The sequence below is a fragment of the Carassius auratus genome, chromosome 48 (assembly GCF_003368295.1).
Source record: "Carassius auratus strain Wakin chromosome 48, ASM336829v1, whole genome shotgun sequence".
In the NCBI taxonomy this organism is placed as follows: domain Eukaryota; kingdom Metazoa; phylum Chordata; class Actinopteri; order Cypriniformes; family Cyprinidae; genus Carassius; species Carassius auratus.
The window spans coordinates 4,053,527-4,069,636 of record NC_039290.1 but is presented as its reverse complement, the minus strand read 5'-3'; the positions used below and the strand labels follow the sequence as shown (position 1 = coordinate 4,069,636).

The following is a 16,110-nucleotide window of genomic DNA, read 5'->3' as shown; positions in this document are numbered from 1 at the left end:
TATATTATGTATATAAAACCCTTGCACTGTATAAAACTATAAATATAATCGTAAACATGAGCCAAATGTTTTCTACTTTTCCTGCATTCAAGCAGCCAAAGAAAATTACAGATTTTATGAAAAAAAGCTTATTTTGTTGATATGAAATTATTTGAACAAATTTTTCCACTCTACAGATTTTAAGTTAAATGATTTTGGATACCTCATTTTGCCATTAAAACCCAAACTTTCAACATTATTTTGTATAAATCTTATAAGCCTGATGAAATAAAAAGCCCTGCTTAAATCAGTAAGCTACGCCAGGATATAGTATATAGTTTTATTACCTTTTATTGTAATTGTTTTTAAAAAATATTTCAAATTATATTCTAGATTATATATTCAATATTTATTTAATTATTCATTTTCTCATTGGTCTAGGGCCAATCATAAGGACCTGTGCCCTTTTAATATATGCAGCTTCTTAATTTAATTTACTGTATGTGTTTCATAGTGTTAAGACTTCTAAATTGTGGAAAATAGTAACATAATGGATGTGTATGTGTGTTACAGTTTTGACTGGTAAACAACTACACAGGAGAAGACACTTGGAGCAATTAAAACCAAATCAAAGTTCATCTTATTATATATAAGCCATTTATGGCTTTCACATAATCTTAATTTTCATTCTTTTGCTAGTTGGTCTTCTCTGATCGCCTTTTCTTGCCATTCTGTCATTTTACAACACTTCATTTGTTCTTTTTTCCTTCTCTCCATAATTTTACTGAGGAAATCATCCAGACGTGACATAGTGACCAAGTGAGCCATTCTAGAGCCCAGATGTTGCCATGGTGATATCCATAAACCATGCACATTACACACACACACACACACACACACACAAATCCTTGAATGTGTGCTGGTATTGATAAAGCAAGAGCTTTATTGAGCTTGTAGCTGGAGACTCTACCGACATGTAGCAGTGAGTGTTTACGTTCAATAACACACTGCACTGTGAAGGCCGTTTCTTCTCGCATATTTACCCTGCAAGAAACACGGGAGGAATTTTGAATTTGAATTAGCATTTGACAGACATTTATTGAAGGTGAAATAAAGAGATGTATAAGACTGAAATGCCAAACATTTATTATTTTTTATTATATGTTTATCACATTAACAAGCCGTTGCTTTATATAACTCGGGCAAAAGCTGCAATTTAAAACTAATTATAGAGTAATTTAAGTATGTAACCATAATTGATCTTAAACTATGAGCTGTAGATTATATCTGTGTCTAAGTCTGTGACAGATATGATGGCAGGTCTTTAGCGGCAGTGACATATGGTTCCATCCGAGGGGGCGGAGTCTGACTGTCAGCACACAATGCTAATTAGAGATACTGTTGATTATACCGTCGAGTTAGTGCCTTGGAAAGTATGTTTGATGTAATAAAACAATGCTTTTGATGGTCGTTTGCCACTTTATTAATGAAGACCGTTAAAAGAGAACAGGAAATCGTTAGAGAGAGAGAGGGAAAAAATGGCCAGATGCGAACCCACATGTCCCAGTTTCTTTAATAAACCACCTGCTTTATCAGTACCGGGTCATTGCTAGGCCATGGCTCATTAAAGAAAAATAAATAAGTAAATACGTTTTTCAAAATAATTGGAAAGCCATCTATATAATGTTTCAGATTTTATAATATAATGTTTCAAATGAAAACTTATAGAAGCACAAACATAAATCCTATTCAGTGAAAAGGATTTCATGATTTTATTTATGAGTCTGTTTTGACTTTGAAACATTTTCTTTTTTATATTTTTATTCTCTCTCACTTTATTATTTTTTGCTTTATGTAAAGGTTTCGACAGCAAATTGACAGTAATTACATTTAGAATGTCACAAAATGTTGAATGTTTTAATTCTAAAGTTTTTCGAACATTTTCATCGAAAAATTCTGAAAAAATGATCATAGCTTCCACAAAATTATTACATGCCAATTTTAAGTGTGAAAATCCACACGAGCAAGAAGCCACAGAAGGTTGTGCATTACCATGATTTTACTATCGTAAAGGATTGTCTTAAGCAGAAATCCCTGCCTCAATTTAGCTCATTGCTTTATAAAACATTTTGTCCATAGAATGTAAAATGTTTACAGATGCCAAGCAACTATAACTTTGCGTATTATATTTCAATGACTTATTTAAATTTTCTTAAAGAAAACATGTACAATACCCGCAATGCGATAGCTAAGCAAGGTAAATCTGTTCATGGAAATGATCTAGACAGTGCTATTGTGTTGTGCTATTAAATGAAGTACCGACACTTACAGCATAACATATCGAGAACACCCTCCCCCTTCAATAGTTCTATACAATAAATGTACACAAGGTTTATGTGAGCTACAAAATAAGAATTCACAATCATTTTTTTTCCTGATTACAATGAATAAAAATGTAAGCAGACAATACAATTAAAAAAAATGAAACAAAGACTTGGTAAAAAAGATCTGACGACAAATGGTGACCAACTTGGCATATTATTACATTTCAGTTGATTTGCAGCCACAGGTGTGAATATTTAGACTATACTGGCTTCACACAATAACTGGAAGTTCAGATCTGGTGTTACAGGTGTGTTCCCTCACTTATATGGCCACAGATGTTGTGTCCCAGGATGCTGTCATGACCCCATCACCCTGACTCGGATTAACCATAGACATATACCCCACCGGGATTTCATTGGTTTGATGGCGATACATAATTTATAATTGGTGGTGGAGACATTCTTTAAAAAACGGGACCTATTTGAGCTGAGCTTTACTTCTGCAGCTGGGCTTAATGTGGCTCTGGAGCAACAAGTACTGTCACTGTGTACCATGAGACGACCTGCAAATGGTTTTGGCTGCATCGAATCTTTCACTTTCTCTCATTCTCTTTCATTTTTTATCCGTCCTCTCCCTCTAGGCTGTGTCTGGCTTCCTGGCCTTGATCTATGGTTTCATCTGCCATTTCTTCTTTTGTGCGTGGCCAAATGGAAGATAGATGAACAGGGAGGGCTTAGAAAGGGGCGTTAAAGGAAAGAAAAGGCCTCCTCGTCTAGAAAGTTTGCTCTTTGTAAATTAGGCTGTGTCATTTTGGTGGTGGTGGTGGGGGGGTGAATGACCTATTCATTTTCCGTGTGTGTTCACGGAAAATGTGTGCTTGCTCTCTGAGGTGTGTGTGTGTTTTGGGGATGGAAAAAAAATAAGCCATCGATCATCACAGCCACCTTTAGAGCATGACCAGTTTTTTTGGCCCAAATTGCACAGATGGTGCAATTACATGCACTGGGTTTGTCCAAACCCCACGCAGAATAAAGAAAACACACCATCCTTGATTACATCTGCACAAGCCTTCTCAGATATTCAGTGTTTGAATTCTGACAGGGCTCATGGATAAAGCTTTGAGAAGTGTGTCAGCAATCAGCAGTGGCACACTTATTGAGTTTTAGTTTTGATTTGTTTTGTTTTAGTTCAGTTTTGTTATATAAAGTTGAAACTTTTTTTATTTTCTGTACTATTTTATATATAATATCAATATCATTTTATATATATTTTTTACTTTTATTAAAAAAATTTTTGGATTATATTCAGTTTTATTTTTAGTTCAATATATTTTAAATTTTAGATATGGTTGAGCATTTTATTTTAAGTTAACCTTTTAAGTTTGTATTGCTATTTTTAATTAAACCTTTTTTTAGTTTATATAGATTTTTTTATTTATTATTATTACATTTTATTTTATGTTTCGATATTTTATTATACTGAAAACCAAACATTTATGTCATGGCAATAATGTAAAGATTGTTTTTATTTACTTTATGGTTCAGACTAGTGTCTATTAACTTATGTGACTTATGTGTGGTCCAGGACCCTTTGAGACCCTCGAGTGAATGTTGCTATGCTCTCTTGCTCCTGCTATCTCTGATTAAGATCATTTTCCATTGTGACCCACATGTCTCGTGCCTCATTTGCAGATGTTATTTATATTTAATATACCCCTTGCTTCTCCTCCTCCTCTTCTTGTAGAGAGATGAATGGTTTGCCTTTCAGCCATTTAAATAGAGAGGGATGCGATCTCTCTCTCTCTCTCTCGTATGAATGGCTGCTGTATAACAGCCCTGATGTTTAAACAAAGAGCAGAGGTAGGACACAATGCTCAACTGTCCCATTGGAAAATCGATTTAATTGAAATGTTCCAGATGCCGAACACACCATACCGCAATGAATTACTGCGATCTCTCTTTCTTTTATGGCCAACCCCAAAACCCAGAAACACAACACTTTGTATTTGATATGTCAATCTGTTGCATCACTACTCTGTTGGCCTTGAAATATGTGTGTGTGTGTGTGTGTGTGGTAGGCAGTGTATAGGTTTGGAACAGAGCCATTGAGACAGACAGACAGTCAGACATTATGATTGCTGCATAAAACTATATGAAAGTAGACGTGTGTAGGTGGCTGGCAGTATTTCTCAGCATGTTTCAGACAGCTGTTCCCTCTGTTGGACATTTGTAAAATATAATATGCAAGGTGTCTATGTGAAATAGTTACTGTGTGTTTGTTGAACTGCTGACAGTGATGGTGAATGTGAGAACCTCTGTTTTGCACCGCAGTGCTCAGATTTCACATCTGCAAGCATCAGGCAGGTTGATCATTAGATTTCCATCTGTCTTTCTTTTTTGTCATAAGTAGAGCATGACGCTAGCAATGCTGTAATTGTGCGTTCCATACCAGGAATGATAAAATGTATACCTTGAATGCAGTGGAAGTCGCTTTGAATAAAAGTGTCTGCCAAATGCGCACATGTACAACAAAAATAAAAATGCACAGACAAAAACTCCCCTGCTCTTGATGCTAACACCATTCGCTTCCATTGTAAGTGCTATGGTCTTTCCTTTATGTAATCCCAGACAGCAAACGTACGTCTGCAAGATGTCTGTTAAAGATCGCTTCATCTGGAAAACATCTGCTGTTTACAAACATCTGATAGACGTCTAAGATGTCAGTTTTAAATACACTCTAAATCATAAACATCTTAAAGATATTTTCTAAACATCTATTTGACATCTGATAGGAAACGTATTGAGACGTATTGCAGATTAGAAAACAAATACATCTTGCAGACGTCATATACAGTAGACTACTCTGTGATGCAAGTGTGATATCAGGGATGTTTTTAAACATGGGAGCTAGATTTTCAGTGGTATATAACTATGCAACAATGCTGTCAAATGAGCTCAAATTCAACATTTTTCACAGGATTCTTGTGTCTTATTTCAGTGTCTGGTGTTATATTGCTTATATTTTTTTATAATTAGTTGGCAATATTTTCTAAGTGTAATTGCAAATAGAAAAACCCATTGAAATAAGAAGTAATGAGATTTTGTGTGTGTGTAGGTGAGACGGGTGCCGGTGGAGAGCTGCGAGCAGTACAGCAGCTGCAGCGAGTGTCTGGCTTCTGGTGATCCCCACTGTGGCTGGTGTGTCCTGCACAGTGTGTGAGTATCAGCACCTCCTGACCCCACAGCTGCTCACAAACACATAGACATGTTAACATGGCTGTATGAATGCAGACACACTACAGTGTTATGAAACAAGTTTCCAGCGACAATTTGTCAGAACATGTTTAATTTATTATTTAATACATAGTGGAATTTTGGACCAGTAAAGAAAAGAGAAATTAAAGCACCGTCTGAAATCACATACTAAGTGAAGTGTTCTTGATGAAGAACATTCTAAGTAATTCATTATTAATTCATTAATGTATTACTTTTTTTTTGTTATAAAAATTATGCAGCAAGAATTTTGGCAAACAAATGTTGTTTTGTTTGAACACTCCTGAAGCAACACAGTGTTTTCCAAATCTATTCAACCTACTAATAAAGTATGCGCCTGGTCTCCCTGGTTGTTTATTTTTAGAAATGGATTATAGTAATATTTGTAATATTTGTGTTTAGATGTTCTCGTAAGGACCGCTGTGAGCGAGCCGATGAGCCGCAGCGCTTCGCCTCCAGACTGGAGCAGTGCGTCCGACTCATGGTGCAGCCCAACAATATTTCAGTCACCATGTCTGAAGTTCAGGCAAGTGTTTGTGAACTAAAGCTTGTTTATTGTGAGCAGATTGTGATTTGGATCACTTATGATATGTCGGGAGGTGGTTTGAGATGGATTTTTGACCACAGTTAATGAAGTTGTGTGCATTTACATAAACAGTACATAAGTAATATTAATACATTTGTTGCAAATAATAATATATGATGAAAATTAAAATAAGTAAAATATATATATAAATTGTTTAGTGATATCTATAAATTGTTCAATGCATGGATTTCACTTGAAATCTCAAAGTTTCTCTGTTTTAAATATATATTATATATATTTTTGTCCCCTTCTCTTCTAATCCATATTAACAGTATAAGTAATGGAATAAATCGAAATGTAAGAAGTAACATAACATTTTGAATTATCTTTCAATGTTTTTACAAGTCGATAAATTATAGAACTGTTCCAGTAATGTAACTTTCCATGTAATATGTCAGTGCTTATTTGTGTTTTGCGCAGTTAAGTGTAATCAAATGTCTTTCCGTCTGCACTGGAGACTCATTGGAAACGAGATGCAGATGCCATGCGACTAAAAATATCTACATAGTATCTGGATATGAAAGTCCAGGTGTCCTTTGTACAAGTGTTCAGTGTTTGTCATGCCAGTAAAGCACACTGAAATTGAAATCTGTTCCTGTTTCCTGGTCTGTGTTGGGCTCTACAGCTGGTTCTTCAGGCTCAGAACGTCCCCAGTCTGGCTGCGGGCATCAACTGCTCATTTGAGGACTACACTGAGACGGAGGGACACATCATGGGTGGACGTATATACTGCCTGTCTCCCTCCGCACGGGAGATCGCTCCCATCACGCGCAACCAGGGTAAGACGACACACGCACACTCTTTTAAAAGCTTCCTTCCGCTTGTTAGAAAGCGCTGAAGCTCACCGTGTGTCTGCTGGCAGGTGACAAGCGGGTGGTGAAGCTCTATCTGAAATCCAGGGAGACGGGGAAGAAGTTTGCCAGTGTGGATTTTGTCTTCTACAACTGCAGTGTCCATCAATCGTAAGTCTCACACAGGAAACAGAGAAGGCAGTTTCCTGTCTAACGTTCTTTCGTTTGAACTAAGACGAGTGTCTTTTTACAGGACTGTGCTGTGTGTGTGTTTACTGCTGCTGAGTGAGAGAGGGATGTTATTTTTGTGTGGTGTAAGCAGTTTTTTGCTGAGATCAGGGATGAGATCAGACTTTTAATGTCATTTCTTTAACGACTCATGAGCATCCCTGACATCAGCTGTCCAGCTTTAATGCTCATGAGTTATATTCCCTCAGTTCACTCGCTCTCTCGCTCACATTCCTTCATTTAAATCCATCCTCGCCGTGTTCTCAGATCAATGACAAATAAAGATATCCGCAATGATGAAAGGAGGAAACATTTTCTAAAATGCATGTGCCAAGTTCTAGCAATCTGTTTTCATTTTGATTGTCTACTTTTATGAGCATTCAGAAAATTGAATTGCTATCATACATTTCAAATGGTGTCAAAGTAATTATTAATTATCCTAACTTAAATATACTTACGACACATTTTTCAGATTTTATTTTTCAGGTTTTTAATTTTCAAGCTTTTTTTTTTTTTTTTTTATAGTTGGTTGTCATCAAGTTAGAATTAATTATAATCTGAAACAAAGTCTAGAAAATTGTTTTCTTGAAACAAAACATACCTTATTTAATGACATTCTCTTGGGATTGTTAAATTAGACAACACAAACTATCGTTGCCATGTCATAAAAAGGTCATTCAAGGCTTTCTGACCTTGACATGCTGTAATTTGATGTACTGTTTTATAAAACTAAAACCATAAAAAAAAAAAAAAAAAATGTTACTTGAAATAAACTATAAAGAAAGTTAAACTTCTTTTATTTCATATAGTTGCCTTGGCAAACTTTCATTTTTTTTTTTAACTTATTTTAACTTTGTATTATTTTATAACTAAAACTAAATAAACTGAAATAATAATGAAATGTAAAAATTTAAAAAACACAAACAACACAACTAAATTACTAACTACTACTAATTACTAAAATAAAAAATAAAAAAACTATAAAATTATAAATTATATTAAAATAATTTTTATTTGGCAAAGTTATTTAAATAAAAATAAATAAACACATTTATTTTAGCTTTTTAATGAGACTTTATTACTCCACCTTGGCTTTTTTGCCCCACAAAAAAATGCAAAATTAATTTTAATTCAGAAATTTAATTGAAAATGTTCACCATTTAAGATGTGTTCTGATTAACTTCATTTTTATGTTTTTTGTTTAATTAAAATGTGTATGTCATTGAGCGTTCACACAAACCGCACTGATCCTGCCATCACCATTTCATTCTCTTGACCTTATTTCCAGTCTCTCTCTCTCCGTCCCATGGCTCCCACGCTCTCCTCTTTCTCTTCTTGTTCCGCCTCTCTCCGGATAGACAACAGTTTGTTCTCCAGGCAGGAGAGGCTCCAGATGTTTTGAGCTCCAGAGTCTCCTGTCCTCTCCCGCTCTCGTTCATTAAGTCAGAATGTGTGTTTTTCACTACCTAAGAGTGCCTTACATTAGCATGGCACTGTCCCATTAGCAACGCAGCCACTTCATCTAAAGCTGGACGCGATGAAGTGCTCACCTGGTGCTCCTCATGTGTGTGAATGTGACTAAGGCACACTGTTTGGCTCTAATGATCACAGGGTCTTTATTCAGTGTGTGTGTGTGTGTGTGGCAGAGGGGCGCCTGCTTGGCACGGCAAATTACCCTGCTAGCTATTTACATGCGGCGTAACAATATTAGAGTTTAGCATGAGACGGGGAGGGGACGGCTTAATCGAGCATGTGAGGGGCCCGATGCATTTTTAACAAGAGGAGCACGGAGTGAATAAGGAGGAAAAAATTGGAAAAAAGACGGATAGATGGTGGCTTTTGTTGAAGCGATAAAGCACTCGCAAGGCTGAAAGGTTAGCAGTAGCTCGTGCATTTCAATATGAAAAGAGTCCATGCGTGTGGCACAGGAGACACACTGTTGAATAGACCATCCCTTCTGTGTGTGTATGTGTGTTTGTGTGTTTGTGTGTGTGTGTGTGTGTGTGTGTGTGTGTGTGTGTGTGTGTGTGTGTGTGTGTTAAAGCCTCCGGTTTGGTACAGTGTAATTGTGACATCTGATTTCCTGTCTTGAGTGTCATCATTGTCATTGTTTGTGAAGTTCGCTTAGCATTTTGCTTGCATATGTAAGATGTATAATGTATCAATTAACATATATTTTATGGGTAAATAATAACAACAAAAACATTATATAATTATTATTATTATTATTGATTGATCGGATTGGCACCATAATTGTGACATTTCGTTTCCAGTTATTATTCCTTTTATAATTTAAAGGCCTAATTGTTTAATAGGAGGATGACATGGCGCTTTTGAGGTGCGTGTCATCAATGATGTAGGTGCCTCTTCAGGAAGTAAGATCTGAATAATACAAGATCAAAGTGTGCCAATGGGACATTCATTAGTGGATGCTTCTCTCTCTCCCTCTCTCTTCCCTTTTTCTCCCCCTCTCTATTCTTTTTTTGTTGTTTTTCTCCTTTTCATTCATTGCTCTCCCTTAGAATCTTTCTCTTTCCCTTCGTCAGGTTCAGCTAGTCCTTTCATTCAGCAGCTCTTGTGTCTCATGTAATCGGAGCGGAGTGAGGAGAAAGCTTTATCATGCACCAGCAGCGGATGTGAGCGTAAGCCTTTGAACATTTGGCACAGACAGGGGAAGAGGTGTAGAGCGCACTTCTCGCCTCTTTGTGATGCTCTCGCTGACCACAGAAGCCTTTTCATGATATGAGAAAAGCACTGGGCGTCTGAGGAGGATTTGGGAGAAGTGAGATACATGTAGCTCGCAGAGTGTGTCTTAAAATACTGAAGAAGCGGCACTCTGTGTAGACCGTACTTCAACATTTGTGTGGTAGATCAAGGCTTTTTATTAGGTCCTTGTGTACTTAATTTTGTATTATATAAATGTTTTGTTAAACTCAACATGGAATTAAAACAACTGTGTTTATTTAATGCACAAATATGATCATATTGTGAATGATTTATTAATGCATGTTATTCTGAAGATGATGATAAAAATCATATTAATAATATATATATAAAAAAAAAAAAATAGCAAGACCCTAGCATAATAATAATAATAATGTAATTAATTGCATGGTGATAATGTTATAATAATGAAAAACAACACAAATATTAAAGCTTATTTTCTTTAAATAATTGTTACTATATATTAAATTAATATTTTAACACAACATTAACAATAACACATGTTTATATACATTATTATTATTATTATTATTATTATTATTATTATTATTATTATCTTAACTATTTTGAAATACTTTCCAGTTCTATAGTATTATAGTGATATTTGTTTATTGATTTTGCTTAAATTTTATAATTTGATTAAAAATAAATAATGGTAAAAATAACAATAGTAATACATTTATAACAGTAAAAAATGCAGTTAATAAATAATACTGGATTTATATATATATGTATATATATATATATATATGTGTGTATATGTGTGTGTGTGTATATATAGTATGTAAAATATTTTTTAAACAACCAAATAAAATCATTCATCGTGTGTGTGTTTTTATATGATCTTTAAGAGTTTTTAATTTTGACTTAAATGTCCAATGGCAAACAAAGAGAGTGTTCTGGAAATCTGTTCCATTTGGTGACACCAGTGGTGCAGAAATGACTCACTTCACCTTTATTATACGGTTGTGTATGGTTTAGAAGTGCTGTGCAAATCTGTTTCCATCTTTTATGTCAAGCTCAATTCATTCTAGAGTTCATGATAAGATTCTGCTCCCACACAACTCTTCTGTTATGACTTTTTGAGACATGACTCTGAGACTAGAGCACAGATCAGTGTCCTTGTCCTCCCCTGCCGAACAGCAACAAAATCTTCCTCTGTAACCATAGCAACGAAGCCAACCTACACCTTTGACAGATCCGTGTTGTTTGTGACGTGTCTGGCATTCTTCTTATTTTCCCCTGGAGGTGCCAACTGCTGTCAACTGCTGGCTCAGTCGTTAAATGCCTTTTAAAGAACAAATCATCAGTGTTATTGATGTAAATGAGTCATGTTAAACTGTTGAGTGTCAAGCTTTGCTCTCTGATCAGTTTCTGTGTGTAAACCTGAATGAATGGGTTGTGTTTTTATGCTTTGGTTTCTTTTCTGATGTCTTTTGATGAGAGCGTTCGTTCACTCTGTCTTTGATCTGTCCATCTCACACCACCTGCTCTCTGTGACCTCTGCTAGAGAGATGAAAAGTGTTGAGAGAGGGATAGAGAAGACATATAAGACCTAGATTTGTTTGAAAAACCATCTTGGAAATAGGATGTAACCAATGGATTGTTGCTAAGGTGCAAAATTAATAAATGGTAAAAGTGTTTTTTTTTTGTTTGTTTTTTGGGTCTGTTGCTAGATCACTGCTAGATGGTTGCACAGGTGTTTTTTAGTTTTTAATGTGTTGCTGTGCACTTGCTAGGGGGTTCTGGGTGGGTGCTAGATTGTTGCTAAGGTATTCTGAGTGTTTTTGCTCATTGTTACGTGGTTGCAAGGGTGTTCTGTGTGAGTGCTAGGGTCTAACTAGCTAGTGTTCCTGTAGCTCAATTGGCAGAGCACTGCGTTATCAAGCGCAAGGTTGGGGGTTCGATTCCCCGGGCACACATGATATGTAAAAATTGATAGCCTGAATGCACTTTAAGTCGCTTTGGATAAAAGCCTCTGCTAAATGCATAAATTTAAATTTAACTAAGGTGTTCGGAGTAGTTTTTAGTAAGTTGTCATACAGATGATGATTTTGGGTGCATGTTAGGGTGTTACTAAGGTATGTTGAGTGTTTTTCAGTACACTATATAATTAAAAGAGACATCAGAGCCAGCAGCACATATCAGAAGGACTAGCCGAGTAGACACTGCTCTCGGCGGATACATGAGGACTAAGCTCTCGCTGATCGCGTGGAGCTGACAGTCTCCGAAATCGGCGAGAAAGATTTTTAAATAGACGCTGTCTTTATAAATAAACCACAGATTTAAGTACATTTCATGACACAATAACAGTGATCTTTTAAAAATGATCCGAATAAATGGTGGTCGAAATCACAATGCTGCGTGAACTCAACCAATCAGCATGTTTAGCGCCCAAGTCCCGCCCCCAAAAGTTCCGGAACTTTAAAAAAGTACTACCTCGCCAGCAGGGACATTCTGAGGGGTGTTTTTTTTTACCCGGATCTTTATTTGGTTCCTGCGGTGGAAACACACCGAGTACTGGCCCAAAGTCCCTAGTTTCTGGGTAAAGTTCCTGCGGTGGAAACACAGCTTAGGATATTTTGAGTGTGTGTTAGAGTGTTGCTAAGGTGTTCTGGGAGTCTAGTCACGTTAAGTGGTTGCAAGTGTGTTCTGAATGGGTGCTAGTGTGTTGCTAAAGGGTGTTTTTAGCTCATTGTTATGTGGTTGCTAGGGTGTTCCCTCTTGGATAACAGGGTGTTAGTAAAGGTGTTCTGATTATTTCAGTACAGTATGTGGTTGTTAGGGAGTTCTGATTGGGTGTTACTAAGGTGTTCCAAGTGGTTCGATACATTATGTGGTTGTTAGGGTGTTCTTAATGGGTGCTAGGGTGCTACTAAGGTATTCATAGTGTTTCAGTACATCATGTGGTTGCTAGGGTGTTCTGGGTTTTTGGATACATTGTAGTTGATAGGGAGTTCTAAGGTATGAGTGTTTTAGCTCATTTTATATGTGGTTGTTAGGGTGTTCTGGGTGGATGCTAGGTGAGCTGCTAGGTGTAAGTGAGTTGCTATATGAATGCTACCTGTGTTCAGAGTTGTTGCTAGGGTGTTGCTAAGGTGTTCTGGTTGTTTTAGCATATTATGCAATTCCTAGTGTGTTCTGGGGAATGCTAAGGCTTTGTGGCTGAGTTGCTGTAAAAAAAAACGGTGTTGCTAAGGTGTCCTGTTTTTTTTTTTGCACATTATGTGATTGCTAAGGTGTTCTGAGTAGCTTTTAGTGTGTTGCTATACAGTAGTTGGGGTATTCTAGGAGTTTGCTACGGCATTCTGGTGTGTACTGTGGTTTTGGTGGGATCTAATGAGTTCTGAGCATGTTTAAGTATATTGCAATGCCGTTTCTACGTGGTTACTAAAGTACTCTTGAGAACAAGCTAAAAATTTAAGTGTGCAGAGCACCAAAGTCCAAATGCTTATAGAGGAGCATGTGAGAATATCTCAGTTGGTAATGTCATGATTTAAAATAGAATGCATCCATATGTGACTTGAGCCATTAATAACTGAATAATACTCTTTTTCTCTGATTGTCTTTTCTTGATAGGTGTCTTTCCTGTGTGAATGGCTCCTTTCCATGCCACTGGTGCAAATACCGACACATGTGCACCCACAATGCCAACGACTGCTCCTTCCAGGAGGGCCGCGTCAACATGTCTGAGGTCAGTCTTTCTAATACAATACATACAATTACATGCAAATCACTTTCTGCTCACAACTTCATTTAATCGGAAATTGCTTTTCATGTTTGCGACCCATCACCAACAATTCCAGGGGTGCATATGCACACATCGGCGGTCATGTCCCATTTGCGAGCGTTGTTCTTTTTGCGCTGGCTTTGTGTGAGCAGCTGCTGTAAGGAGAGCGGCGCTGGATTAATGCACTTATAAATGGCACTGACTGAATGACTATGCAAATTGTATTTGTGTTGTACATTTACAAATGCTACATTTGCATAAAAACCAATATCAATCACATCTCTCATCTTTTCGTATGAGCACTGGAAGTGCAAGAGGCGCATTACATGTGCACTGTGGGTTATGATTACCGACGCACACGCGCATCAATCCCTCACATGCCCGTTCTCGACTGCCGAAGTCATCTCAGGGGAGCATTTGTATCTCAAACCGTTTCGAGTCGACCAGGGGGCTGTTCACGCGCTCTGCAGCTGTTAAACAGCGCTTTCTCCATTGAGAGGGGCATTTAGGTGTAATGTACATAAATGTTTATTTTGCACACAGCCTTACACAGCCTTTGCACACATTCCTGTTGTGCTGCAGTATCTAATTCCTCTATATTAGTTGAACTTGGCTCAATACGTTTGCATCATGCACCTGAGTAGTAGCCTATGTTTTGTTAATGTATGTCTTCATATATATTTTATTTTCATGATTTTTATTAGTATTGTTTAGTTCTCATAATTTTTTTATCATATTTGTTTTAAGTCAAATACATTTAAATTCTTAAAATGTGCCATAGGCCCGCCTTTATATTAAGGTTATTCATAGAAGCCTCGAAGGAGAAAGACATTTATGCGTTAATCTGTTTTTCTGTTTTTATGATTCATTGTTCAAATTAATATTTATATTGATGTTTGCGTGGATTGTGAATAGTTGTTTAGTGCAATGTGCAGCGAAATGTCTTTAACACTTTATCCTTGATTATATTCATAATGCATAAGGGCCTTGAGAGCTTTATTGATTTTGTAGAATGGTTACAGCATAATGCGAATATCAAGGACACAATTTTTCATTCAAATGTTATTTTATTAAGCAAATGTAGTTTTTTTATGCTGCTCTGATTAAAAGCTTCTGCTACATGAATAAATACATGAATGTAAAAATTCATAAATTCATAAAGTGTAATCCTTCAGCTGGCAAATGGTCTGTCTTTGACAGTTAGTATTGCGCCTAGATTATTATGTTATGGATGATTCATTTGGACTGTAGCTAGATGTCATTACGTCATAACCTGACATGAGGCCATGAAGAAGTTGCCATGACATGTGTAGAGACTAGTAAACACTGGAAAAGAAGTTCATGACATGGAGGTTGGTAGTGTTTAATGGGTGCAGGATGAGGGTGAGACATTGGCAGGGTATGGTGGGTGAAGGTGTGGAATTGAGACAGGGAGTGAAGGATAGGTGTGTTCCAGATCTGGTATCTTCAGTTAATAACCAGTGGTTGAAGTGAGATTTTAGAGATTGCTTTTCATTATTACTGGCAGTAGGTTCTCAAAAGCGACTGAAGGTGCCTGCCTAGACAGCATTTCTGGGAATCATAAGAGCATTCTGCATTCTGTACAAACCTTATAACCAAAGGTTAACACCAGTGCTACATGTTGTCAGTCTACATTTATACTGGTTAATAATAATAATAATAATAATATTGTTTTTCTTTCTTTAAATGAGTTACAGGCAGGCTTTTGAATCACTTTTCTATTGTCAATACTGGGTTGTATAATTTGAAATTAATAATCATCTGTAAATACACATAGATACAGCCGCAAATACAGTTTCCCTTTCAGAATCGCTTTATCTCTGCCTTTATTAAAGCTCAGTCTCCAAACAACCTTACCTTAAAAAGTAGCCAAACATCCTCTCAGAGACATGAAAGATAAACCATGCCATCACAGAGCGTAATGAGTCACATTTGCAAATCAAATGTATATAAATCAACATTTGCCTGACAGCGGATAAACAGAGAAACATATTAAATCTGACCAGGCGGAAAATTGCTTCAGTAAGCCACACTTGAGGAATCCACAAGGAGAAGTAAACATACATATACATATAAACAAACAAACAAATAGCGCCGCTAACACATTTGTTCCAGCATTTGTTATTTGTGAACGCAGCTGTCGGCCAGTAACTCATTTAGTCACACTTGGACAGCGGTTTTGCCCTCTGCTAGTGCCAAAAGTGCCCGACCATTTTACAGATCCGCACCGAAGGTCATGCAGAGCTGGAATATTGAAATGTGTCCTGCGTTCAGCATCGCTTTTGGATTAATAGTCAAGTCTGTGTACATCTCACTGTTTTCTGTTTTGTGCCTACACAGCATGTGTCGTCATGCAGACACGCTCATAATGCGCCAACATTGATTGCCCATAACTGGACCAGAGAGACTGAATGAAATGGCTGACCCACCCTGGGAACCCAGCATTGCCATAGT

The 16,110-nt window shown here is 36.8% G+C and overlaps 1 protein-coding gene across 5 annotated transcripts in view; it reads left to right on the top strand.

Moving 5' to 3' along the window:
* The window catches only part of LOC113065553 (plexin-A1-like), a 202,874-nt gene that overhangs the window by 109,604 nt on the left and 77,160 nt on the right, over positions 1–16,110 (top strand). For all 5 annotated transcript variants that reach the window (XM_026236885.1, XM_026236888.1, XM_026236887.1 and 2 more), the window contains 5 exons: positions 5,419–5,519; positions 5,979–6,102; positions 6,788–6,941; positions 7,025–7,124; positions 13,485–13,599. In XM_026236885.1, coding sequence (XP_026092670.1) covers positions 5,419–5,519; positions 5,979–6,102; positions 6,788–6,941; positions 7,025–7,124; positions 13,485–13,599 — 594 coding nt within the window. The remainder of the gene's footprint in view (positions 1–5,418; positions 5,520–5,978; positions 6,103–6,787; positions 6,942–7,024; positions 7,125–13,484; positions 13,600–16,110) is intronic.